General features: G+C 44.5%; 1 protein-coding gene and 1 pseudogene across 2 annotated transcripts in view; one reads left to right on the plus strand and one right to left on the minus strand.

The window, feature by feature from the left end:
• Positions 1-27,645, minus strand: part of cntnap5a (contactin associated protein family member 5a) — a 144,721-nt gene that overhangs the window by 16,552 nt on the left and 100,524 nt on the right. For both annotated transcript variants that reach the window (XM_087830168.1, XM_087830169.1), the window contains exons 14-19: positions 24,400-24,556; positions 22,149-22,276; positions 21,253-21,423; positions 18,687-18,905; positions 10,966-11,205; positions 6,600-6,821 (exon numbers count right to left, since the gene is read on the minus strand). In XM_087830168.1, the coding sequence (XP_087686294.1) occupies positions 6,600-6,821; positions 10,966-11,205; positions 18,687-18,905; positions 21,253-21,423; positions 22,149-22,276; positions 24,400-24,556 (1,137 nt within the window). The remainder of the gene's footprint in view (positions 1-6,599; positions 6,822-10,965; positions 11,206-18,686; positions 18,906-21,252; positions 21,424-22,148; positions 22,277-24,399; positions 24,557-27,645) is intronic.
• Positions 14,097-15,002, plus strand: LOC148098349 (cell division cycle-associated 7-like protein; annotated as a pseudogene).

Consider the following 27,645-nt stretch of genomic DNA (forward strand, 5'->3'; position numbering starts at 1 on the left):
AAAACTTGGGATCTACAGGTCTAAATCCAATCGTGTACATATAACATTACCAGGATTCAAATGTGTGTTCCCTGCATTCTAATGGGTGATAAGATAAGAGAGTACACCTGTCTGCTGCAAGAGGGGGACTGCCTATTTATAAACACACCACTATATCCAAGCTTCTTCAGTTACTCTCGAGAGTCTGCAAATATTTATCTCATAGCTCTTTGCTCTGAAAACTGAGCGAGTCAATATGTGCTCAGCCCCCCCTCCCCGACACACACACACACACACACACACACACACACACACACACACACACACACTCACTGCCAGATCAAAGAGTCAGAAAGCTATGCATTGTCAAGTGGAGCTAGGTCAATATTACAATTCCCAGTCTGTAAGTGAAGGGCTTTGTGTTGTGATTCATTTCAGATCCTGAGAGTGCTCCAACAGAGCAAGGTCACTGTGGATAAAGTGTCTCCCCTGCCCTTCACTGTTTACAGAGACCCATGCAATTTGGCTGCTCGGGTTTAACACACACGAGCGGATTAGGGCTCCGGCTAAAAACTGCACAGAGGTGTCACTCAATGTGGCACTCGCAGGTTTGGATGTAGCGTGGCTGTTAGCTTAAAGCTCTGAGGTCTTTGTTGTGTCTCAGTCTGAAAAATGGAGACTGTGAGGTGATAAGCTGTAACATATGCAGGACCTTTTCCTCCAGGATCCAAGTCAAACAGTGGAGCTAAAATAGGCTAAAATATGAGCTAATATTTTTAATGCTTAAGCTAACATCATGTGAATGTTATACCTCATAGTAACATTAGTAGGTTAACAGTAACCATCCTAAATTTCAGTCTGTGTCCAAACAGTGTTTATTTCAGTCCCACAATTTATTTAATACGGAGCCCCGCAGGGGACATGGGAAAAAAAAATTAAGACGGACTTTTGCGAGATCTCGCAAAACAAACTCGGGATCTCGCAAAACAAACTCGGGATCTCGCAAAACAAACTCGGGATCTCGCAAAACAAGCTCGGGATCTCGCAAAACTAACTCGGGATCTCGCAAAACAAGCTCGGGATCTCGCAAAACTAACTCGGGATCTCGCAAAACAAACTCGGGATCTCGCAAAACTTTTGCGAGATCTTGCAAAACAAACTCGAGATCTCGCAAAAGTTGAATTCCAACAATGGCGGCAGCTACTTAGTTGTAATATTACTCCTTCTGGGTCACAAAATGCACTTTTAAGATATTTTGAGGCGTGAATGTAGTTGTGTAAACATCAGATACCTGCTCGGTTTACAAGACATCACATATTTGCAAAAGTGCTCCGACGTTTTCGGAGATCTGACACCCACTAGCTCGAAGCTAACGGGAGGTCGAGACCTACTACAGCCGGGAGGAACACCGCTTTCCCGGCACATCGTGCCTCGACCTCCCGGTCGGCTTCGAGCTGGCGGCCTCCGAAGAATACGGCTAAAACTTTTGCGAGATCTCGCAAAACAACCTCGGGATCTCGCAAAAGTTTTAGCCGTATTCTTCGGAGGCCGCCAGCTCGAAGTCCGTCTTAATTTTTTTTTCTCCCATGTCCCCTGCGGGGCTCCGTAATTTAAAGTGAAGTCGTACGTGATAAATAGCACCGCTACAGGAGATGTCAGTGGACTGCAGGGTAGATGTTGGGAGATCCTTTGGGACATCCAGATACAGATGGGCAAACTGGTGACATGGGAAGCCCCCAGCTGCCTGTAGGCCTATTGCACTGTAACTAAGGAAGGATTCAGGGTACCCTAATGCAACCCACACTATAAGTTTTATCTACACTGAAAGTTTTAGGCTTAATCTTAAAAGTAGAGAGGCTGTCTGTTTCCTGACTCCAAGCTGGGATTTCACAGATGAGGGGCCTGAAATCTGGAGACTCTGCCTCCCCTCTACTTTTAGATATCCCAGGAACCAGTCTGAGAGTTCGGTGCTCTGCTGGCTTTATGTGGCACTATGAGGTCTGTAAGATAAGATGGGCCGATTATTCAAGACGTTGTATGTGAGGAGAAACATTTCAAATTAAACTTATTAAGGAAACAGATACAGAAAGACTATGGACCTACCAGCCCAGCCATGAACACCCCGATTCTCCCAGTTATTTATTTCAATTCAAGTTGTGCATGTCCAATGAACAGCTTGAAATGGTACAAAGGTTAGTGCCAGAAGTTCACAAAGGTGAGGTAAGCTGTTCTGCAGTAATGGAGCTGCTGCTACAGGTACAGACGTCTCTGTCTGCATTAAAGCAGCGCTGCACACACTGTGGTACCCTCGTCAGCATCAGCTGAACAGGATTCTACTGCAGAAAGTAGAGACAGACCATCATATAACATTATATCATATCGTGTGGAATATGACGAGAATACATTTGGACGTGATGTGAAAATGTCACATAGAGCTGTCACCGCATGTGTTTACATTCCCTAATGCGAGACAGAGCTGCACGTCAGCCTCCGATAATCATTCCAACAACCTCATTTGCAAAATATTGTTCCTACTGAAGGTGGAGAGAAGGCTCCAACACAGCTGAGCAGACTCACTGGGAGGAGATCCCAGCAGCTGCTGATGTGCCGCACAAACAAATGACTCCTCAGAGTGTCACTACAGCGCTAGCTAGCTGCACTCGCTAGCTGCACTCGCTAGCTGCACTCGCTAGCTGCACTCGCTAGCTGCACTCGCTAGCTGCACTCGCTAGCTGCACTCGCTAGCTGCACTCCATATGACAGGAAGTGAAACGAGGGATGGAAATTAATGATGCAGTTACATATAATGGAAAAGCAGCTGCTTCAAAAGTTGGACCTGAGATTTAACAAAGACACAACTTCCCACATGAGCTTTATAATGTGACACGAACTCTGAGCGACTTCAGTTACTGTTAAACTAAAGTGTTCAGCAGTCACTTTGTACTTGTGTCACCGCTGTGGCGCCACTGTTAAACTATACTGAGTGTGTGACCAGTGACAGCAGCTAACTGGGAAATCTGGTTTCTGCATTTACTTAACGCTGCGGCCCACAGAGGCTTTTTCTGTCTTCACAGATACTGTTCCTGCATATTTTGCGTATATCGCCCACCCCTCGTGTGCTGTATGTGACCGCCTCTGCAGAGGAGCATCGGGCGATCCATCAGCTGGTCGGCCGGCGCCGACACCTGCTGATCTGCCGCGACTGCGTTTGACTTGTGACCTGCATAAAGCAATTATGTGCTTGACTTTCTGTTCTCACGCTCTGATCTTCCATCAAAAGCACCAAGTGTCAACGGCACGATCTCCACAGCATTCAACAAACAGACCTTCACACATGCAGTGAACTGTTGCTGTGCATTAAACTGAAGAGCCTGCAAATATGACTGAATCGTTCTACTTTGGGCAGATTCTATTTTTTACACAATCGCTCTCAGTCTCCGAGTGAACTTGGAACCAGTTCACCGTCAAGGGAGCAATCTGCTGTGTAATTATGCATTATATCATTTGGTAACCATGGTAACAGGGATGTAGGCGTTCTCCCTGATACCAGAAAGGGGTTAAAAGAAAGGAAAACAGGTGTTGTGTAACTAACACCCTCCAATGCTGCAGGTGGGCGTGCTTAACCCCAACACGACGTCCCAGTAACTGAGCTGCAGAGAGCATCGTTTCCACCTGTGGGATAAACCCTGAGTCTTCATATTAGTCTTCCTACCTGCTCGTGTTTAAACACAGGTGTGGTGAGCTCATGTCCTGCTCCATAAATCCATGCATTCCTCCAGATTCTTTTTCTACCCATCCACCTTCAAATCTATAACACCCTGCTATCATGTCTACCGCTGTGGCTGACACCGCCTCCTTCAAACACCCATCCTCCCCACGCGGCCGTCCTTCAGACTCCTGATTGACTCAAATTAAGTTTCACAGCAGATACAGGTTTCGGTTACGTGTGAGCGAGATGCATGAAACAAACACAAACACATAATGCAGCGTAGAACAGGAAATCAAAGCGATGTGGATGCATAAGAATGGGCCTCGTGTACTAACAGTGCCTACACACACACAGCCGTGTGCAAATCACGAGAACATTCATGGAAAAATCTGGGAGTTATCCAGATTTTCCTACCTGTAAATGCAGACGTCCCTCTGACCATGGATACAACTAGACTTTAAAGACTTCCTCCCACTACTAACAATCATTTTTGTCCTATTTATGCTGCAACAATGTCCTTGTTCTGACTTCTTCCTTGGACGTCAGACGCTATCATTTAATTTTCTATAGCCAGACTTCCTCCTTATTTTCGCCTGGATGGTGCAGATTTCTCTCTCACAACACTGTCGCTACTTTCTTTACGTCACTTGGGGGGGAAACATGTTTCCTTTCATAGAAGAAATCAGGGCAGTATGCACATAGTTTGCAAACTGAGTCTAAAAGGCTGCTGAATAATTCGGATTTACCAACATATTGGTGCAGGCTGGTGAGAAATAACGTTACACACGTTTCATAAATCTGATGATAGCAACTCATTTTTCCAAAACCCGGAAAAAAAAATCCAGACTTTCCAGTATCTGAACTCTGTGTCAGACCTTTTCCCTCCGTTCTCATCAGTGATGACACTTGAAAGCTACAGACAAACAAGCATCCACCCATACATCTTAAATCTAACTTATGTTTGTGGGAAGCTGCAAATAGGGATGTGCACGCTGGTCAGCAATAAACCCAAGAGCCACACAAACACCCACGTTACAGCCAGTTTCATTTCATTTGTTAAACAATTGGTACTTAATGAGTAATTAGCTTTGGGCTGTGGGAGAAGCCAGCTCTGACTCCATGTTAACAACACTTATCACGTTTACAGACGGGTACAAAAAGCTGCTTTGGCCTCGATGAACACTTCTCCCCTTCATGTAAGGCTGATTACTTTCTCCTAGCTCCATTTGGATACTGACAGTGTTTAAAGTTAGCTGGTGCTGGCTTTGACTGACAGCTGTAGCTGCTAGCTAGCAGCTAGCAGCTACAGCTAGCAGCTACAGCTAGCAGCTACAGCTAGCCGCTACAGCTAGCAGACAGCTAGCAGCTACAGCTAGCAGCTACAGCTAGCCGCTACAGTTAGCAGCTACAGCTAGCAGCTACAGCTAGCTGTCTGCTAGCTGTAGCTGTAGGCTTCGCTGGACCTCACCACTGTGTTTATGCCATTTGAGCCTTTTGGAGCATTTTTAATGGAATTATCTGACATATAAAACAGCCTGCTATGAACTAGGCCATCCAATAAGATGCAGTTTTTATGATATTCCAGCTGTAATCTGATTACTATGATACTTACCACTAATTAGCAGTTGTGTGTGTGTTGTGCCTGTACAGTTTATGGATTCAGTTTTCTAACCAAAGCTTTTTGGTGGCAGCTGTAGAGTTTTCCTTTCAGGTGGCCCCCACACTGAGGTGGTCTGTGGGTCTGTTCCAGCCCCCCGAGGAATATTCTGCCCACATATACAAGCTGATTACTTAGCAACCCGCCCTGCCATTCATATAGGTTCAGTATAGCAGTGATGGTGGATGCGTGGATGAAAGTGGACAAGCTTTGACAAACACAGCTAAAATGTACCAAATAAGTAAATGAATGTAATTTTGTTACCACAGTTATTGTTGTTCATGCTGCTGAGCGAGATCACAGCACTGACAGGTTCGTACTGTTCAGCCTGCGAGGACCCAAAGCTGCCCATTAACACTCACTGCTACAGTACACAGATACATGCTGTACAGTATGAGACCCGTCGTTTTCTATTCAGTGTTATTTCTACTTCCCCACAGCTGATCACCTCCTCCTCCTCCTATTTAACAGCTCAGGAGGAAATAAAGGAGGAGAAAGCCTCGCTGCCGAGCACAGTGGTGCCGTGTTTGCACACATTTTTAAAGAAAGTGTACAAACCTTCCACTCCAACAACTCCACCATTTTCCTGCCTCAAGCTGTGCTTTACTGTCCTCCCTGTTTCCCACACAGCGACCTGGTGGCAGCGCTCCATTCAGAGCTGGTTTCATCAATAAAAGGCCCAAAGCGCCTGCCCCAGCATGGCACATGGTGTTCTTCTCACTCCCATTAGTGCCACTACACAACCCAGACGCTCAGGCCGATTCAAAGTGCTTCTCTGGGAGGCACGAGACAGAAGAGGCTGCACGTTTGCACAACAGGTTGTTTTCACCTCTCCTCTCTCCGTTACTACACTAATTAAACTCTGGAAAACCAGCTGTTGTCTGAAATCAAGACATGAACCATGTGACAGTGGAAGTGTTGTCACCACATTCACAGTTATACAGAAATCCAGAGAAATTCACCACCTGGACTGTAAAACAAACATTAACTCTCTTAATGCTCTTAAGAACAAAGCCCAGGTTGCTCTGTGGTCAACAAATACTCTAAATAATTACACAGGAATCCGAGTCAGAGGACTACGGAGCCAAAGTGAACTCTGACTCATAAAAACAGAATCAAAACAAGTATTTCCTGCTGTTGTTCTTCAGATAACAGGATGTAAATGTTATTCAGCACGTTCATGTTTTTAAAGTTTGCATTCAAAGAAGAACGTGATTACACAACCACAACAACATGTGTAATTCCTGCACGTACCATTTGTGGCCAGGATGACGGCGATGTACTGCTGGCTGAAGGTGCTGACAGTGAGCAGCATGGCGGGTCTCTGGGAGGTGACGAAGCTCAAGGCCACGTCCTCTCTGGCTCTGCTGTCCGTGGAGGAGGTGGAGGCCTGAGAGCTTCTGTTCTGCATCACTGAGAAGGGCTCCTGGAAGGTGTAGGTGACGGAGGACTCTCTGTCGAAGGACACAGACACCTCTGTGCAGACACGGGGAAACAGAAGAGTGGTTAGGTGCTGATTCAAGCTTTACAGAAAAATATCTGAATAAATAATCACGAGACAAAATCAGCCTTCAGATGTGGAGTGGTTTATTCAGTGTAACTGGATTTCGTTGCTTCAGCTTCAGCGTCCGTCCAGCACAGCGAGGCTGCAGCAAAACTCATTCTAGTATTTCATGATATTCGTGCTGCTTTCACCACTCGGGGCAATTTATCAGACTTCACACGGCTCCCTCTGTGCCCACAAATATTTGCTTCTCCCACAAATGCAGCCTCGCTCCCGGAGACCTATAAACAACTTTGATGTGTAAAACTGTTGCAGTTCTCACACTCGACCATACAACCGTAAAACACGCCTGCGAAGCACCGTGAGGAGGGTCAACGGCGTCCTTCCCCTGCTCGCTTTATTAAAGCTACAAGGTGCAGACATATAATAATAGTATAAAGGCTGCTCACAGCGACTCAGTGCTAGCAGGTAGCTAATAGGTACGTTTACATGATCATATTTTCATTTATATGCAGTGTAACTGCATTTGCAAATGTTCACTTACAGTATTATTTGATTTTCATTCAGTCACAGTGTGGTCACTGGGCAACAGCTCATATCTGTGCACACCTACACTCGTCTGCCCCGTTCACCTCAGACCAGCTGCAAGTGCTTTTTGTTTGTCTTCCATCACCGGAAGAACCATCTGGTTCCTCTGCACCGCTGTGCGGCTCATTACCTGTAGGAACTGTTTGCATTAACTTCATCAAAGCTTCACTGAACTTTTATTGTTGCAGGAAATCTGCAATTTGAGCAGGTTGCAAAAAGAAGACGATCACATTTGCAATTTTACAGTTTCCCAAATACCTTCATGCTTAATGAAAACTGCCTATGTTTCAGTATATATATATATATATACACACATATATAAATATATTAGGGATGCAACGATACCAATTTTTTCAAACCGATACTTGGATCTGAGTACTTGCCGATACAGAGTACAAAAACCGATACTTCCACCACACACACACACACACACACACACACACACACACACACACACACACACAAATCCAATGAATTGGAAGACAGGTTTTATTTTATTCTCTGCCGATAAAAAATAAAATCTTAATAAAAATGACCACAAAAAAATTTCAAGTGAAAAATAAGCACTTCTGTTAAATTATTGCAGAGTCTCCACATTGTAATTTAACAAAATATCACTGAACTATTGGCACTGTCTCGAGCTTTCAGAATAATAAATAAACGCTTCTGTTTATTTATTATATTTCATATCGCAGCTCGAGTATGCTGAGAAGACGGTGCAATCCTCTGTTTTCCACGGCCGGCATTGGCTGGTCATCCAGAGCGATAAAATGAGTCAGAGCCTCTGTTATTTTAACTGCCCGTGGATTTTCTCTTGACATTTTTCATCGCTTTTCCAAAACCTGAGTTAAAGTTGGCTGTTCCACACTGCTGACATTTTGTTTAGCCTAGCTACAGCAGCCTCCAGTTTCTCTTTTTTATCTGGAGCTGCCAGTCTCACTCGCCTAACCCTGTGCCTGTTTAGCACGGGATGTCCCCCTAGTGGCCAATCTAAAAACTACAACAGAAATGACAAGCCACCCTCTGATTAATGAAATAAGTTGGTATCGGTTCATGGTATCGGTTAACTTTTACGAGTATGAGTACACACACATTTTACAGTATCAGCACCGATACCGATACCAGTATCGGTATCGGTGCATCCCTAATATATATATATATATGTGTCCACGTTTCATTTTGAACCTGTGTATTCATGACTGTGTTTGTCTGATACGCTGCAGCAAAAGCCTGAATGAACTGAACACCAGACTTGTTTTTAACTATTAATCAAATTAAGCTTAATTAAGCTTCCATTGATTCTTATGCACACTTAACTAATAATCCAATCACATAGTGACATTGGCTTTAAAATCCATATTTGAATGCATTTCAATCAGTGTGTGTTCAGCTGATTCTTTCACTCGTTTGAGAAAAGACGAGTAACTGGCTGGAACCAGGTCTGTCTGCAGGAGCCTGAGAGGACCTGACTGCAGCAGCTGCTGCTGAGGCCACCTACACACGAGCAGATGCTACGCTGGTCACTTGTTTACTGTCTGGGTTAAAAAACCAGAGCAAACCATAATTTAACGTTCAAATGAAATGCAGACCGTGTTGGAGAGTGGGTGGGATGAGATCTACCCACCGTCTCAGTGTGCTGCTGCTGCAACGACACGTTAGCAGTGAGTGTGTCAGCAGAGCTGCTGCTAGCACACACCACTGAAGCAGATAATCTGTCGTCAGCTCAGCTGCATGTCATTGCTGGCTGCCCGGCTTCTAACAAAAGCGTTCACACTAAGCAAAGAACAGAAGATGAAACTAACTCCGTGCAAAAGCACTTTCATTTAAATCTCTGCAACTCGTGAACACGAACGCAACATGCACTCTATGGTAGACAGCATATATATGGATAAAATGAATCAATACTGCTACTTTGTATTCCTTCAGTCTTTGTGCTTCGGGGCTAGTTCTGATTTATGTAACTGAGGTGATTTTGCAGTAGTTTAGTTTTGATTCCCAGAGTCATATCTGCAGGGATCACGTGTCGTGGAGGCTCAGGGAAATGAACCGCTCTCCAAAAACCTGATTTATGCATGAAAATATTCTCAGCTTCTGGTTTGAAGTCTTACTTCACAGCATGTCTTTATCCTGTCTTCCTTCTCTCACCCCAACCAATCACAGCAGATGGCCCCGCCCCTCCCTGAGCCTGGTTCTGCTGGAGGTTTCTTCCTGTTAAAAGGGAGTTTTTCCTTCCCACTGTCGCCAAAGTGCTGCTCATAGGGGGTCATATGATTGTTGGGTTTTTCTCTGCATCTATGAAGCGCCTTGAGGAGACTTTTGTTGTGATTTGGCGCTATATAAATAAAATTGAATTGAATTGAATTACTTGATACAACACGAACGTCACTTTGTAACTGATGGAGTCGGCGTGCTCCTTTGACCGTGTAAGTGACGAGCGTCACTTTGCTTCACAGTCACTTCCTGTTTTAACACACCAACATGATCTGCTTGAGGCTTGAAGACAGAACTTTACTAAGCGATGGGTCACTGTCAGCTGTGGGGTTACACAGTGGGCCATTACCAGGACAGATAAGGAGCTAAATGTAGTGGGAGAGAGACACCAGGACATCCTGAGAGAGCGCGAAACTCAAGCTGCTGCAGAACTGGCCAAAACAAAGATTTCCATGTGATCAGTAAAGCTGTTACAGCAAGGAGAAGCTCATTGGTTAGAGCTCCAGCACGCACTCAGAGTATCACCATCACTGACGGGCATGTGCAGATGAATATGTCAGTCAGCTGGTGAGCACATGGATTTCACTCACACTGCAGAAAGGAAAAAGCCTTCAGTGACAAACTGTTAGTGAGACACACGTTAGTGCGACTTATACAGCAACAGAGACACAATGGAAGCGCGGCAACATTAAATAAACGGGATCCTTTCAGATGCAACACTCACAGCGCTGCATTTAAACTGTTTCTACATGACGAAACTTTGAATACACAGCGCTTCAAAAAGCTCGTACTCCCACGCAGAGCGCGATGACGCTGAAACCGAGCCTGCAGAAACAACCAAACCACAGCTCGCTGTGAGGAAGCAGCAACATCTTTGAAGTGAGCAGGTTCCACCTTCATGTTTAACATTCCAGACAGGACGAAGCAGCGTAAATTGTACTCTGTGATTAGGCGTATTTGCAGCCAGGCTTTTCATCTCCGTTCCCACAGAATGTATATTCAATTTGTTTCTTTGCACTGCATCCATATGCTTGTTTTCACAGCCTGCTCCTCTGCTGTTTGTGCAGGCTGTTGATGTGTTTGTGTCTGCGCTCTCCTCTGCTCACAGACTGCATGAGATAATTTCTTCTAATGCATTTGAAATGTTCTTGGAGCTGCAGTCAGGACAGGTATTAATTGCCTTCTGCATTACTTGCATTTGCTATTGGTTGGCTGTAATGGAATAACCTCGACGGTGATCGATCATCTGTTTGTTAGAATCAACATCATTCCATTAAATGAATTACGCAGCCCGCACGGTTGTTTGCAAGCACTCACCTTGGTTGCAGGTGGTTCCTCCGTAGGCAGACTGCGAGCAGTCACAGATGTAGCCGTTGCTTTTCTCCACGCACCTCCCTCGGTTGTGGCAGAGGCTGCTGGAGCCGGTGCAGTAGCCGGGACAGCCGGCGCTCACTCCCGGCGTCATCTTGGCCCTCTCCTCCAGATCGAAGCTGACACCGTTGACGGTCAGGGACCTGATGCAGCCCAGGAAGCCTCTCTGCTGGGACGCCGTTCCTCCTGAGACACATGTGTAGGATGCACGGGTGATGAGGTGGTTTCAGAAAGCAGAACAAATGAGCTAGCTGTCCTGAGCTACGTGGATATGCTAGGTCGCTACACGCAGACAGAAACATGAATGAGGTGGACGCAAACCGTACTCATAAAGGGGTCACCGCTGCATGTTTAGAGGTCAGGAAACATCACCGAGCTCATATATAAACGTATAATTTGATAGACGAGATGTTGTGGGCGAAACAGGAAAGAAGAAATATGACTGGTGACAAATTTCTCCGTTCTGAAGGTGGAAGACGGATGACTTGAGATTGCAAATAATTTATCTGAGAAATAAAAATATAAATGTGTGAATATAATCTCCTTTCACGATCCCCCGAGGCTGACAGATGATACTTGTTAAATCCTGTATTGTTCCACATCGAGTGAGCCTGCATTTATATATATAGCAGGCATCTGTAACGAGCTGCCTCAGGTGAAATCTCTGGTGAAATAAGGCGTGTTTGTGATGGTGTTAGCTTTTGTGCACACGCTGACATCGTGTGTTTGGCGCTGGGCTGACCGGAGGATGCAAACCTTAAACTGGCAACAGTGTAACTGTTACGCTTCTGTCTTGGTGACACGTGCCAGCTCAGCAGTGAGCAGCAGCGTCTGAAATAAACACAATTTTACAAGCTGCCAAGTCTCTTACAGGCATTTTGTTTTCATTCAGTTTAATAAAAGTGTAATCTGAACATGATCACATAAAAATAGTACTAACATGTAAAGTAGAGGCTGTGTGGAGGACATGACAAACGTTCAGTGAGTTTAGCACACGACTAAAAAACAACATTTGAGTGTCTGAATCGACTCTGTGGATCGCAGTTCTTTAACAGACCTCTCTGCATTGAATCATATCTGTTATTAACCTCTGTCTCTCTTCCACAGCATGTCTTTATCCTGTCTTCCTTCTCTCACCCCAACCAATCACAGCAGATGGCCCCGCCCCTCCCTGAGCCTGGTTCTGCTGGAGGTTTCTTCCTGTTAAAAGGGAGTTTTTCCTTCCCACTGTCGCCAAAGTGCTGCTCATAGGGGGTCATATGATTGTTGGGTTTTTCTCTGTATCTATGAAGCGCCTTGAGGCGACTTTTGTTGTGATTTGGCGCTATATAAATAAAATTGAATTGAATTGAATTCAAACACGTGACGACTATCAGCTTCATATCAATACTTTCCTTCATTTTTCTATCTGTGTGTGAAACTTTTCATTGGTAACATAAATCTGACATGTTTGAACCTTGAAGGCAACAACACTGCGCAAACATTAAAAAGCTGCTGAATGGATCAAATACTGGAAACGAACGATTGCACGGACAGTGTGATATAAACTCATCTTTAGATCAGCGATTAAAAATATAAAGTCCAAATATCCACAGTTGGATTTTCAGCTTTGAAGCTAAAACTTTAGCACACACGTTACAGAAACAACTAAAGAAAGATCCTCAGCTTCACCTGACGAAACGTTAGCACCAGCTTCAGGTCTGTGAGCCGACTCTGGGCCAAACTTTAGAAAGTGTTTGCAGTCGAGCTTTGGGGATTTTGCAAGGTCCACGAACTGAGTCGATCAAAGTTTGCGCATCAGTGCTTTTCCACGGCGTGCAGTGGAAGCTCACAGACGTTCAGCTCCTTCAGCAGTGACACAGACACGTCGTTTCTTTATGATTACACACACGCTCTCTTTATATTTACAAAGCTTCTAATCAAGGCTGTTATTTTGGTCTGGAAACATCAAAGCTGCTGTTTTTAATATTCATTCTAATATTGTCGCTGTGAAGTTTCCTTATCTCCTCCCACAAGAGCAGGAAACGACATTTCACAGACACATGTCAGCATGAGACTAACTCAACATCACTTCTGTGCTTTATGAAAATTAAATCTCCAAAAGATAATGTTTTTCTTGTGAGAGCCACAGAAGATCGATTGTCCCTTCACTAATAAATGATTTCAGAAGGTGAAAGAGGAGAAAAGAGAATTTAATGGGATCTCTCTTTATTATTAAGCAGAGAGATTAAAATGTCAGAGTGTGAAAGGCTGCTGCAGAAATATGAGAGGACGACACGCTTGCTGACCAGGACCAATCATGAAAAAACAATAAAATACATTTGAAATTGGCTCCACAGCAGAGCAATGCAGATCTGAATATAACACTCAGATGATGTATGTGTCTTTAAAGAGGTTCTGCTGCTGCAATTACATCTCCTCTCCATCCTGATGAACAGATAAATCCTTCCTGTGACTGTCAGAGTGGACATCAAGAGGAAACACAGTGACGCTGCTGTCAGACGAGCTTCATGTTCACTTCAGCTCAACTTCATGAGTGAATTTTGGGCCTAAAGCTGTAACGATCCACGAGACACAGAGCAAAACGCAAACACATCTGTCTGAGTCAGGGGAGAACAATGGCAAGGATGATTTGCATGGATGAAATCCTTTTTGCAAAGATTTCACAAGGAAAGCTCAATGCCAGGCACTGCTAAGAGAAAGTGCAACATAACAAAGGGACCTGAGTATCTGCTGGGGCAATAATGATTCATTGATGGCAGCAGGGGGCAAAAAAATCAAAGAATTGGCAGAAAAGCAAAAACAAGACACTCCAGCAAGTGGATCGTTTTCAAACTAATGCAAAAAGAAGTTAAAGATAAGATCGTGTCATTGCACAGTCAGACTAGAGTCCAGACATCCATCAAAAACGGTGGAGGGCGATGTCTGCAGCTGTGAGCAGCAGAGCCTGTAGGTGACCACTCGAGAGTGACAAAGATGGATTTCCAGGTAGCGGAAAGGCTGAGGACCTGAGCTGTGACAACGAGGAGCAAAGCAGGACTTGGAAACGGCTAGAACGACACTTCAAGTAGAGCAAGATGCCCTGGGGAGCGAAGGTAGTATATACCTATATATATAAGGTATATACTACCTATGTTAAAAAGCCAGTCAAAGGAAAATCTCCCTCACAAATATCCAGAGGAAGGCAGAAGGTGAAGCAGAAACAGGATGAAGACAAAGAGGAGGAGGAACTCTCTCATAGCCTAAAGAAACGAGACAAGAACATCCAAGAAAACAAGGCCATGCTGGCCAAGTTGTTTGCTGACCTGACAGCACCCACCACTCCTCAGAAGAAGAAACGGCTGTCAGAGATGCCAAAGAAACGCAAGTCTGAAACGGACGTGGTGTCAGAAAGGAGGAACCCGTCGCGTAAGGCTCGTCCTCCCGAGAACTTTGCAGTGGAGGAAAAGAGCGAGCCGAAGCCCCCGTACTGTAGACATCAAGAGACTGGTGGAGGTGGACGAGGACCATGTTGGTGAGAAACACAAAAAGAGAAGGAGCCAGTCTTCCAGGAAGAGTCAATATTGCGTGAAGTCGGTTGACGAGATCACCAAAGAAGACCTGGACAACATAGCGTAGCGCAGCAAAGACAAGATCTGGGACAAGGAGAACGGAAGCTCGTGTCACCAGTGCAGACAGAAGACTCTGGACACTAAGACAGTGTGTCGCAGTGGTTTCTGTGTGGGGGCCAAAGGTCAGTTCTGTGGACCGTGCCTCAAGAACCACTATGGAGAGGATGTACGCACCCGACGTGGTCGTGTCCCATCTGCAGAGGGATGTGCAACTGCAGCCTGTGTCGTAAGAAAGAGGGCTGCTGTGCCACCGGTATTCTGGTCGGTTTGGCTCGCTACAACGGCCACGACAACGTGCACGAGTCTTTGGAGAGTATTCGAAAAGAGCTGCAGTGAAAACAAGAGACCCGATCAGAGGAGAGAACTTGCAAAAACAGATGATTATTATCAGGATGTCCAAAAAACTCACTGAAAAGCCTTCAGTTAATCCAAAATGCTGCAGCAAGAGTCCTGACAGGGACTAGAAAGAGAGAGCATATTTCTCCTGTTTTGGCTTCCTGTTAAATCCAGAATTGAATTCAAAATCCTGCTCCTCACATACAAGGTCTTAAATAATCAGGCCCCATCTTATCTTAATGACCTTGTAGTACCATATCACCCTATTAGAGCACTTCGCTCTCGCTCTGCAGGCCTACTTGTTGTTCCTAGAGTATTTAAAAGTAGAATGGGAGGCAGAGCCTTCAGTTTTCAGGCCCCTCTTCTGTGGAACCAGCTTCCAGTTTGGATTCAGGAGACAGACACTATCTCTACTTTTAAGATTAGGCTTCAAACTTTCCTTTTTGCTAAAGCATATAGTTAGGGCTGGACCAGGTGACCCTGAATCCTCCCTTAGTTATGCTGCAATAGATGTAGGCTGCCGGGGGATTCCCATGATGCATTGAGTTTTTCCTTTCCAGTCACCTTTCTCACTCACTATGTGTTAACAGACCTCTCTGCATTGAATCATATCTGTTATTAATCTCTGTCTCTCTTCCACAGCATGTCTTTATCCTGTCTTCCTTCTCTCACCAACCAATCACAGCAGATGGCCCCGCCCCTCCCTGAGCCTGGTTCTGCTGGAGGTTTCTTCCTGTTAAAAGGGAGTTTTTCCTTCCCACTGTCGCCAAAGTGCTGCTCATAGGGGGTCATATGATTGTTGGGTTTTTCTCTGTATCTATGAAGCGCCTTGAGGCGACTTTTGTTGTGATTTGGCGCTATATAAATAAAATTGAATTGAATTGAATTGAATGATATCCAGGGGAGGAGGATCTGATGCTGCACAGTACATAGATTTAAGTAGCGCCTTGAGGCGACTTTTGTTGTGATAAATAAAATTGAATTGAAATTGAATATAAGCAGAGTATATACACAGTGACAGGGTTGAATGGAGCAAGAGATTTCAAAATAAAACAGGAAGTTAACAGAAACCCCAAACCATGATGATAACAAGCAACATGGACGATAACGACACAAGAGCAAGTCTGTCAACAGTTTTAGAAAAATAAATAAATGAGCAGATATAAAACATATTTATCCAAAAGTCTGTTTAATTACAAATATTTTTAATATTTAAAAAAGCTCAGCAGCTAGTAGCCGTGCTTGCACACGCTCAGTATCAGCACACAAGCATCAAAGAGAACATCACCTGCCTGGCTGCAGCCCTGGAGACTGGGTGCAGACCAGTTTCACCAACACTCAGCCCAGTCAGGTCAAAGTAAAAGATCAAACTAACACGATGAATGCAGCTCTGATCCCCTCACACAGTGAAGCACTGATATGCACACTTCATATCCACAAGCTGGAGTGATTCTTCAGTTAGCGAAAAGCTAAGTTATTGGCAAAAGTTCACATCTGTGAGCTCAGAATATAGAAATGACATACGAGTACTTCACAGCAGGAACGCCACGCTTTTATCACACTCGTCTCTCTAACGATGCAACCTGCTGTCTGACAGCTCGCATGTCGCGCCTTCAACAGCCAGAGACGATATCTGTCGCCACGTCGCAGTAACATGATTGGCTGCCACTAAACCAGGTTTCCCACCTTTGCAGCTGCACTTGAACAGCAGCAGGAATAACCTCCCCTCCAGGATTTCTGCAAAATCCTAAATCGATGCTTTTTAAGACCTCAAGAAATAAAAATGAACACTGAACAACGACTAAATGAATTCAGGCTTATTACTAAGCTCAGGTCAGAGGTGTAAAGCTCAGGTCCTCGAGGGCCGGCGTCTCTGCTGCAACACGCCTGAATATCATTAGCAAGCCCTGACTGCACGCTGAGGAGGCAGTCCAGCCATGTGACTCATGTTACAGCAGCTCATGAGTGAATGAACAGTGCAACACAAGTACACTTCAGATTTATTGAGATTTACTTGAGCAGGGTAACGGGCTGCCTCCTCAGCGTGCAGTCCCGTCCTGCTAATGATATTCAGGCGTGTTGCAGCAGGGACTCGAAGACTGGAGCTTGATACAACGCAACGCAGTTTTTATAAAGTGAAACTTCCCTCTCTCTTGTTTTTCCATCTCCCAGAGTTTTCCTAGTTTGCTGTTCATCCCAGAAAATCCCATCTTTATACAGAACCTGCTTATGGACCAGTTATTCCATGTTGATATTAGCAAGGCATTAAAACAAATAAGCAAAACAAGTGACAGGAAGCCTCTGACGGCAGCGTTGTTCTATGAAACAAGAAGGTGTAGACGTCGCGTTTCCTCTGAGGCTCTGTGAATAACGATATGCCCAAAGTTTGACCAGCGAGAGCCAAAAATGACTTCGTACCACAGCTTTACCTGAACCTGCTGACCTGAAACCTCAGGGGTCACTGCTGCAGGCTCATTGGATAATTGCATGTATGAGAAGTTTACATGTATTCATTAGGGGTGCAACGATACACAAAATTCACGGTTCGGTTCGATACTTTGGTGTCACGGTTCAATATTTTTTCGATGCAAAAAAAATGTTCATGCCTTTTTAATTTGTCATTTATTAAAATTATAAATATATATTTTAACTCAAACGTACAGTTTTTAAATTTAATGTTGCTGAAACAACAAAGTAATAAAAAAATCTATCTGATGGAGAAATCACTCATCTTTGGAAAAGAGAGTTTATTACAGAGAAATGTCTCTTTCAAAATAAAAGCTCTACTATACGCTTCTTCTGGGCTATATTCTCAGCAGCATATTAAACATATCAGGTCCCCATAAGGAGAATCATGTGCTAACGGCTGTCTAAATGACTCGGGTAAAGTTTGTAGCATGCGTGCTTGTTGTTTTTGTCTGCTTCCACTTGTCTTTGCACGAGGATGATGTCGGAGTAAATGTGCAGTCATATTCGTTGTGTTCCCACTAGTGCTGTCAGCGTTAATCTGAAATGACGTTAACGCCACAACACGGCACATCTCTGTTAACGAGCTACCGCGGATCGCCCCGTGCGTGGGGCTGGACAGCCAACAACGAGCTAACTGCGCTAACGAGCTAACTGCGCTAACGAGCTAACTGCGCTAACACACTAGTTCCCACCCATGTAATTGAGCATTGCGGCACATCCAACATACTGTTTTACTTTAGTCCATGACGCGCTTACCTTCAGGGTCATACGTCACATGAAAACCAAAATAGTTCCAAACGCCAGATCTGAATGAGGGTGGGGGAGGTTCAATTTGCCATGTTGCAGAGAGCTTAGCTTCTGTCTTGCTAGCTTGCGCTGCGCTCAGTGAATCTGTGTTCGACTACTCCGCCTAGGCTGCACTGTCGAGCGCAGATCCACTGAGCGCTCAACACAGACAGCATCGTCAGAAGGAAAGTTGATAAAATAAATTACAAATTTGGTATTGTTCGATACATATGCGTACCGAACCGAAAGCACTGTATTGAACGGTTCAATATCGATATCTAGTATCGTTGCACCCCTAGTATTCATAATAAAGCACCCAGGGAGAGCATTTCTGTGTGTGTGTGTGAAGGGACTGCAAAGACATGCTGGTGTGAGTCTGCTGCTTCAGTGTTTACATGTTTCTGCCTGTTAAAAAGTCCTTTAATGCAGACCTGAGTGGGAGGACCGGGTGTGATCTCAGCCTACCTACGAACAGCTGGCTGCTGAGCCGTAAGCGGAGGTGTCCGTCAGCCGGAGCCTCCAGGAAGCGGAGGGGGAGCTGGTCGACCTGCACGGAGGCCTCCTTGGCGTTGCGCTCCGCCCTCACGTAGTGCCACTGCCTGTCATTCAGAGGGACGTGGGACTTCACGGACAGGACCGCCGGACCGTTTCCCACATCGAAGGAGAAAGTCACCACTGAGGGAGCTGGGAGCCACACACACACGCACACACACACACACACACACACACACACACACACACACACACGACATTCAGGTCAGACTGAATGCGATATTAGGTTTTTATGTTCTTCTCTATCCTGCCTTTCTGATGCAATCTGATACAATGCTGCTGGGAAAACCTGATGACCTGCATAGATTTATGAGGGGCTCAGCTGACAGTTCGTCAATATTTCACAGTGTCTCTGATGCTGCATTCATACATAATGGCTCCAAATATCCTCACCGTTCCTGCAGATGTGAACGCAACACACTGCAATCACCAACCTTACCTCTAGCTAACGACACAGCGCTGTGTAACTGCATGTGATGGCTGGATGTGCAGTGCAGCTGCATATTAAGATAAACTAATATTCCTGATTTTCTTAAATTTTCCAGTCGATCTGATTCATTCCTGCTTCGGTGAATGCATCCGGCGTCGCTGCACAGGTCATGAAGAGCGGGCTTTGTGACAGCATGACATTACTGTTGAGTGTGTCATTAGGATTACATCATTCAGTGGAGTCCTCACACGGTGCTTCTCTGGGAAATTAAACTGTCAGCAGCAGCTAGCACGTCCACCTGAGACTGATCAGCAGGCTTTAGGAGGCTCTGTGCTGATACGTGGGTACAGTACTGTAATCACAGACTGATTAGTAACCAGGGTGGTTTATAACCAACCATGGTCATGTCACGTTAACAAGTTGTTAATTTCACAAATTAATCCTTTTACATTTCTAAATCATTAGCAGTTTCAGACATCGCTGTTGTTTCTACAGTTTATTTCCAGAATGATCTACTTACCGCGGCTACGCTTATTAGCACAAACGAGGTGTTAGCGGTGTATTTATGGATGCAGACTGCTAATCAAACTATTCCAATAATGAGTTTTCCACTTGTGGTTTTGGTCACATTTATTCGTTTTCCCTTTTATTAAATATCTGTTACAAAAAGAAAACACGGCCTCTCCTGAAGCCTGGAGCCATATTTGGCCGCTTGGATCAGCTCGTTACGGAGCACTCCACCCGGCATGTGCACGCTGCTTTTGTAGTCTTACAGCTCAGAGTCACATTTTAACCGTACACTCATGCTGCACTTTATGCTTTAAGCGTGTAATAAGAACAGTAGTATTATTTTCATTATGAAAGAGAAGACATTCATAACAGCTATGCACACATACATGTGTATATGTACATGCATGTACTCATGTCCACGTGCGAACCCTCTGATTTATTCCACTGTCTAAATGTTGTTTTGTGTTCAATAAATTTATTACCAGAATCAGATCAAACACAAGGCAGCAGCTTATCCAGTCAATAAACATAACCTTAACCCTTTAAGACCGACCATAGAACCAAGTCCACCAGAGCTTATATTATATGTTTACATGCTGTGGAGCCATTTTTGAGAGCATTTCAAGTTGCTATACATCAATACAACCATTATAGCCCAAATGTTAATAATATGTCTGCATTAAGTCCATAGGAATTACATAAATTGCAAAAAAGTGCAATAAACTACAAAAAAATTGAAAATCGTTTTTGTTTTTTTAACATATATTTCTAGTTAGAGAAATTTAAGAGGCTTATCCCTCAAAACTGTAAATACAAAAAAGTTGAACAAAATAGTTTCCCACCACAGGAAATTTATTTTGAGTGTCTTCATAGTTTTATTTTTGAAATACACCAATTTTTATACACTGCAGGAAAAACAAAAATAAATATTATAGTGCAAATTTGCAAAAAAGCAGCATATGCATCAAAATAAACTATTTCCAGCAGTGCAATATGAGTCCTAAGCATCCCAGAAACCACACAGAAAGTCATAAAGTCAAACATAACTTTTAAAAACACCAGTATAGGCTCATGAGGCCCGGACGGTAAAAAACTACATTTCTGCGAAAATGCCGTCACTTCCGGTTTTGGGCAGGTCATGGCGGACATGCGATAGTTCGCGCTGATGGACGTAGGAAGTGTTATGAACAGCTGATCGGATCGGCAAAGCGTGTTTCTGGAATATTATGTTTTTGTTGCTGCAAGTGGTTTTTATGCAGTTTTTGCAAAGCTATATGTGGAAGGAAACTGTGACCGAGGACAAGCTGATGGCATAAGATGTAAGTACAACTCCTCTGGTTATATATGCAAAAACATTATTGCGCTAGCTCACGTGGTTGCAGAGCTACCGGGATTTAAAAATAGTTACGCAAAACAGAGCGTGCTGCTCCGACCGGCCTTAAAGGGTTAATCTAATGTTTCCCAGTTATGACTGAACTGCTCTTGTTTGTAGTTTGTGTGTAGTGCACGTCTCATACTGCAGACACAACGTGCACTCACAGCTAAGCTCCACTCTGATGAAGTCCTTGAGGCCCTGGTTCTCCAGGAACACTCCAGAAGGAGCGCTGGTCTTGAAGTAAAAGGAGATGTCAGACGCCAGCTCTGCCTGCAGGGTGGGGAAGTACAGGTACGACGACTCCTGGTAGAAAGAGGCTGCGTTCCAGATCGACCCTGGAGGGACAGGAGGAAGCGAAAAGAACGTAAAGATGACGAAGTGAAGGGAGGAGGCGGCGAGCGGAGAAACTGTGTCACGCTGCATCTCGAGGACATTTTTGAGCGTGTTATTTCCACCAGGCAGCAGGTTTTCAGTCAAAGCAGCACATACAACTCTTGTTAGGAGAGTTCATTGCCATGTGATGCTGAAATACTGAGATCAAACATTCCTGTGAAAGAAAATCAGTTTCTTTTAAAAGACACTTTGGTTCTGCAGAGAAGATCGAAAAGCAAATAATCCAAGACATCGGTGGACGTGCGGCGACCGTACGTGGCACACATTACACACAATAGGTGACATCACAGGCTTCTGCAACACTGTAGCGATCCTCTAAATAATTTATACATTACATGCATTATACATCATCAGCCCGACGTTTGATGTGTTTAAGAAGCTTTGATAGCTGCTATTAAACTTAAAATAGACTTGTTTGGGGGGCGGGGGATGGGGGAAGCTGGCACGCTTAAAGTCTAAGACAAGCAGCACAAACTCAAACCCAGCCCTCTGCAACACCTGCAGGTATTTACTGATCCTGCCTGCACCACAGATGAGGTTTTCACTCTCGATCCAGCGACAAACATAAAAGTCGCACAGACATTGTGTGAACATTTTGTGTCTCTAATCAGCCTCCATCTGCAGCCAAATCTGGAACAGTAGCTTCAACAGTGAGGTGATCACCTACTGTCTCCATAACAACGCAGAGGCCCGATGTGGTAGACGGCCTGCGAGCCCATTCTGTCGGTGTCTCCGATCACTATCTGGCTCACTGGTAGGTGGTCTTTGTAGGAGAGGACTCCTGTGTCATTAGCCCTGTGACAGAACAGAGAAAAGAAGCGAGTAAATAGGAATACACAAATCCTCAGGGGCTGGATTCTTTCCTGGGGGTCCGGATAAAGGCTGACTTTCAGCTCCGTTAGCACAGAGCGCGCGGTAAACACCCCATAAAGGGAGCCATCTATCACAGAGCACACATTTGCCTGTGAAAACACGGAGCTGAAACCAGGGAGGCTCTGGAGTGGATTAACGCAGCACAAACAAAGCCATTGAGAACGTTTAAACTCCAGCACAGCCTTTGTTTCTTCATTCACGGCTCAGAAACGATGATGAGTTTAATCAAAAGTGAAAAATGATGTGTGAGCTGTAATTAATCATTTTGGATTAAACTGTGCTGTATGAAATTGTTAAAGGCATTTTCACACAATCCCAAACAGATAATGAGCTGCAGAAATTGGAGTGTGAAAATGACATCGAACACTGTGATCTACTGTTTTCATTTTTAGGAGACAAATTTCGACAGAATCCTGGAAGCTGAGCTGCTCGTGGTGGTGGCGTTCCCTCTGAGAGGAGCGCCACGGCGACTCGTCAGTCACGTGGTCTGTCTCGCAGTTCATGGATAAACCATCCATTCATCATTATTTCATGTGTCCTTCTGTGTCCTGCACACAGCTGTGTCTCACATCAGTGTGGATCAGATTGTTACTGCCCCCTACAGGAAAGGAGGTTCTTTGAAAAACACGTACGTGTGACATCAGAGACACGACCAACGATTTTAACCCAAACAAGAAAAGAAATGTGTTCCTGACTGACAACACACACACACAGACACACACACAGACACACACACAGACACGCACACACACAGACACACACACACACAGACACACACACACGCACACACACACACACACACACACACACACACACACAGACACACACAGACACACACAGACACACACACACAGACACACACACACACACACACACACACACACAGACACACACACACACACACACACAGACACACACAGACACACACACACACACACACACACACACACACAGACACACACAGACACACACAGACACACACACACAGACACACACACACACACACACACACACACACAGACACACACACACACACACACAGACACACACACACACAGACACACACACAGACACACAGACACACACACACACACACACACACACACACACACACACACAGACACACACACAGACACACACACAGACACGCACACACACAGACACACACACACACAGACACACACACACGCACACACACACACACACACACACACACAGACACACACACACACACACACACAGACACACACACACAGACACACACACACACACACACACACACACAGACACACACACACACACACACACACACACACACACACACACACACACAGACACACACAGACACACACACACACACACACACACACACACACAGACACACACAGACACACACAGACACACACACACAGACACACACACACACACACACACACACACACAGACACACACACACACACACACAGACACACACACACACAGACACACACACAGACACACAGACACACACACACACACACACACACACACACACACACACACACACAGACACACACACACACACACACACACACACACACACACACAGACACACACACACACACACACACACACACACACAGACACACACACACACACACACACACACACACACACACACACACACACACACACACACACACACACACACACACACCCTCTCCAGCTGTAGTCTGGAGTCGTCTGCAGTGAGTCTTGATCAGAACAGCAGGGAGGCTGTTGAAGCTCTCACAGGCAGAGCAGTGTGTGCAACACATCCAGTGTTGGTCAGAAAGAAGCGCTGATGCAAATGATGTAATGATGAAACAGGACGTCTCACTTCCCAAATCCAGAACGCTGCACTGGACTCTTTACATCAACGTGAGGTTTAAATGATTTACCATCATTTCTGATTGTGTTCGCTTTAACTTTAGCTGTTTAAATCTTTTTGTTTTATATTTCACCTACAGGATACAGCATAGTGTTCATGGTGTGAGTAAAAGCAGCCATGTGTGCGCTGTCTGTACCATGTGTCTGTGTCAGCATCACAGTTGCAGAAGTAGTTCATGTCGATGCAGTTCTCCTCCAGGCTGCAGGAGCACTGCTGGACTCCAGGCAGGAAGCCTCCCCAGTAGCTCCTCTTTTCTCCTTCCCGGTCCAGCCACCAAGAAAGCGGACTGCCATCTGCAACCAAACCACAGTCAGCACGCCGCTGCAAAGGACTCACACAGTACGGCAAATAAACGTAAAACCACTGGCTTTAAAAAACAACATGAAACCCAAAGACAGTTTCTTCCTTTTAATTTACAACAACACCATCAAAAAGAAGTATGAAACAAGACAAGATATTATTATTATTGTCTATTTTAAATGCTGTGATGTGATAAACAGTGAAACGACGCCACACTACCTGAAACCAAAAACACAACTAAAGGGTTAAACAGCTTCAATCAGTGTGACCCTGCTCTATGCAGAAGCCAGCTGGCACGGAGAAGCCCATTAAGCCACATGTCACAATGCATAATCAGTGTTGAATGCTGGGGGGCTCTGATCCCGCAGCATTATAGGCAGAGATTTATGTATGGATACATGTCACAGCAGTGAGCAGTGGGGTCAGAGGCCGCAAGCATCCCTGTGAAACTCCCTTTAACATCATCCATCACTTTGGCAAAACTGGTGACACAAATGTTAATTGTATGCATAAGTGAGGAGCTACAGGAACAATGAGTATGCACCAACATTTGCATTACAAAGGATGGGAATAATCCACATCTTTATCCTGTGTATTCATCGCTGTCCGCTGCACATTTTAAAATAGTCCTGAGACATCAAACAGGAACACAAACCACAGCAGGCTACAATCAATACATCCTGCAAGAGAGCTCTCGCTAATCACATCCTTTAATTGGCTGAATACTGACAGGAAAACATTTCCTGTGTCCTTTACAGAAATGACTGTTGTGATACATTGTTGCCCAATGTATCACATGAATGTATCAATATATCACATGAATGTATCAATGTATCACATGTATGTATCAATGTATCACATGTATGTATCAATGTATCACATGTATGTATCAATGTATCACATGTATGTATCAATGTATCGCATGTATGTATCAATGTATCGCATGTATGTATCAATGTATCACATGTATAGAATACATATAGAATAAAAATATATCATATCCAACATGATGCAGCAAAAGCAAATGTGGATTTTGTTATAAAGGTTAATAAACATCTCAGTTTCATCTTTTCTGACGCTTTGGCTCTGACAGCGTTAACATTCACAATCTTTGCACCCACACAGATGACGGCTGCTATTTAAGGGGGATGACAATTTTAAAGTGCACATGGTGGGAGCTACTAGGAAATGTTGTGTGTCTGTGTGTGGGATCAAACTGTGGGCTAAATAAATAGCCCTACATTTAAATCAGCGTGTGAAGGTTTGTATGCAGTGCAGGGATGAGGAGCAGCATTCAGCTCATTAAATATACTCTGAGCTATAAATATGTGAGGTACTTCTTCTTCCCACAGGACCTGTTGTCCTGCAGTACAATAGGTCCCACAGGACAGGATTTTCCTTCTGGGTCATTTAGTCAAATTTAAATTTTGTATTGTTTCAATGGAAAATTAGGATTTGTGGTTTGAAAATGTTTATCTAACTTAACATGTCAGATATATTTGTCCTTAAGTAAATATCGACTTCAAGTCAAAGGTTTCATTAAATTAGAGTGTGAGGAACCTAACAGAGTCTGTATGTATGCTAGCAATGAGAAACGACTGAAGACCACAGCTCAGAGAGGTCAGTATCATCCACTTCCTGTAGAGATGGTTCAGCAGCACTGAAGCAGAGACGGTAGAGCTTGGGTGATGCTGCGTTTTGCAGTGGATGCAGATTTTAAGATAAAAAAATTCAATACACTGACCTCAGTCACTGCTGGCAGCAACGATCCCAGAAAACTGCTGTGAAAATGCTTCAGGCTTCATTACGTTTTGCACCTTAACAGCCTGACAGCTACAACCTTCTCTACGCTTCTCAGCTACTCTGGATTACATTCAAACCAACTACACAGCCTGTTTAAATTCAATTAACACTTCGGTCTCAGTTTGTCCTCCAGTCGAAATAAGAACAGAAACACTTCTGTCCATATTATTTGTCTTTGTTTGCACCTGCAGTTACCTTTTACCATTTTAGTAATCTTACAGGTTCACTGCAGCATCACACTGTGCACCATCAGTCACGTAAACTGTCTGATGGTTGTACCTGATGCTGCAGAGACACGTGGCTAAAACTATGTCCTCTTTGGGGTGGACAAGGAGGACACGGGCCAACAACAGGACAGCTGGAGGACACAAACAAAGCTTCTGCTGTTACACCTCAAATATTCTGCCCCAGGTTTTACACACACCCGGCAACAGGTGGCGCTGCCCCTATCGTCCAATCCTGTTAAGCATAAGTGGACGCATGGACGGAGGACGGTCTGGCACAAACTCTCACGCCTGACTCCACCCACTGTAATGCTGCAGGTGGTGCTGAGAGCCACATTGGTGATGACATCATTTTAATTCATTTCATTTCCTGCATAATGAATTTTTTTGTGTTAAATATAAGACAACAGATGTATAAAGTCACCTGACGGTGCAACAGCTGACAAACCAATTCTCACTTGGTGCTATTTTCTATTTTCTATGAGCCGCTTTAGCACAGCTTTAAAAACAAGTGTTTAAAAAGTGATGTAAATTCCAGCGTAAGTTCATAAAGGATGCACCTCCAGGAAAATCTCGCTAGATAAAAAAGAAAATGTGAAAAGAACAAAGAAGACTGCAGAATAAGACATCAAAAAGACGAGTAATTAAAGCGCCGTTGTGAATGTTTAATATTAATTCACTGTCACGTTAAAAGCCACAGTTGCCTCAAAGCAAACCGAGTTCATTATGAGTATTTAATAAAGAAAAAACAACATGTTTAAAATGCAAATCACAGCAGAGCTGCGCGCTTTCAGCACGAGGACACGACTGAACATCTGCGCTCAGAGTGGCGGGAACGATGGCAGTCGGAGGACACGCTGCACAGCAAAACGCCACAACTGGAGGTGAACTTCAGATGTTTTTGGCAGGGCTGCACCAGAAAACCCAGCGGAGCCTTTGAACAGCTACTGCTGCTGTTTTTTTTCTGCTAAATTAGCACGATGAGTGGCATCTCGTCCAAGAGCCATTTGCATATTCTGTTGAGTAACACCGTCGGTTAAATGGATGCTGTTTAC

The sequence above is a fragment of the Neolamprologus brichardi genome, chromosome 16 (assembly GCF_056152115.1).
Source record: "Neolamprologus brichardi isolate AB-2024 chromosome 16, ASM5615211v1, whole genome shotgun sequence".
Classification (NCBI taxonomy): Eukaryota; Metazoa; Chordata; class Actinopteri; order Cichliformes; family Cichlidae; genus Neolamprologus; species Neolamprologus brichardi.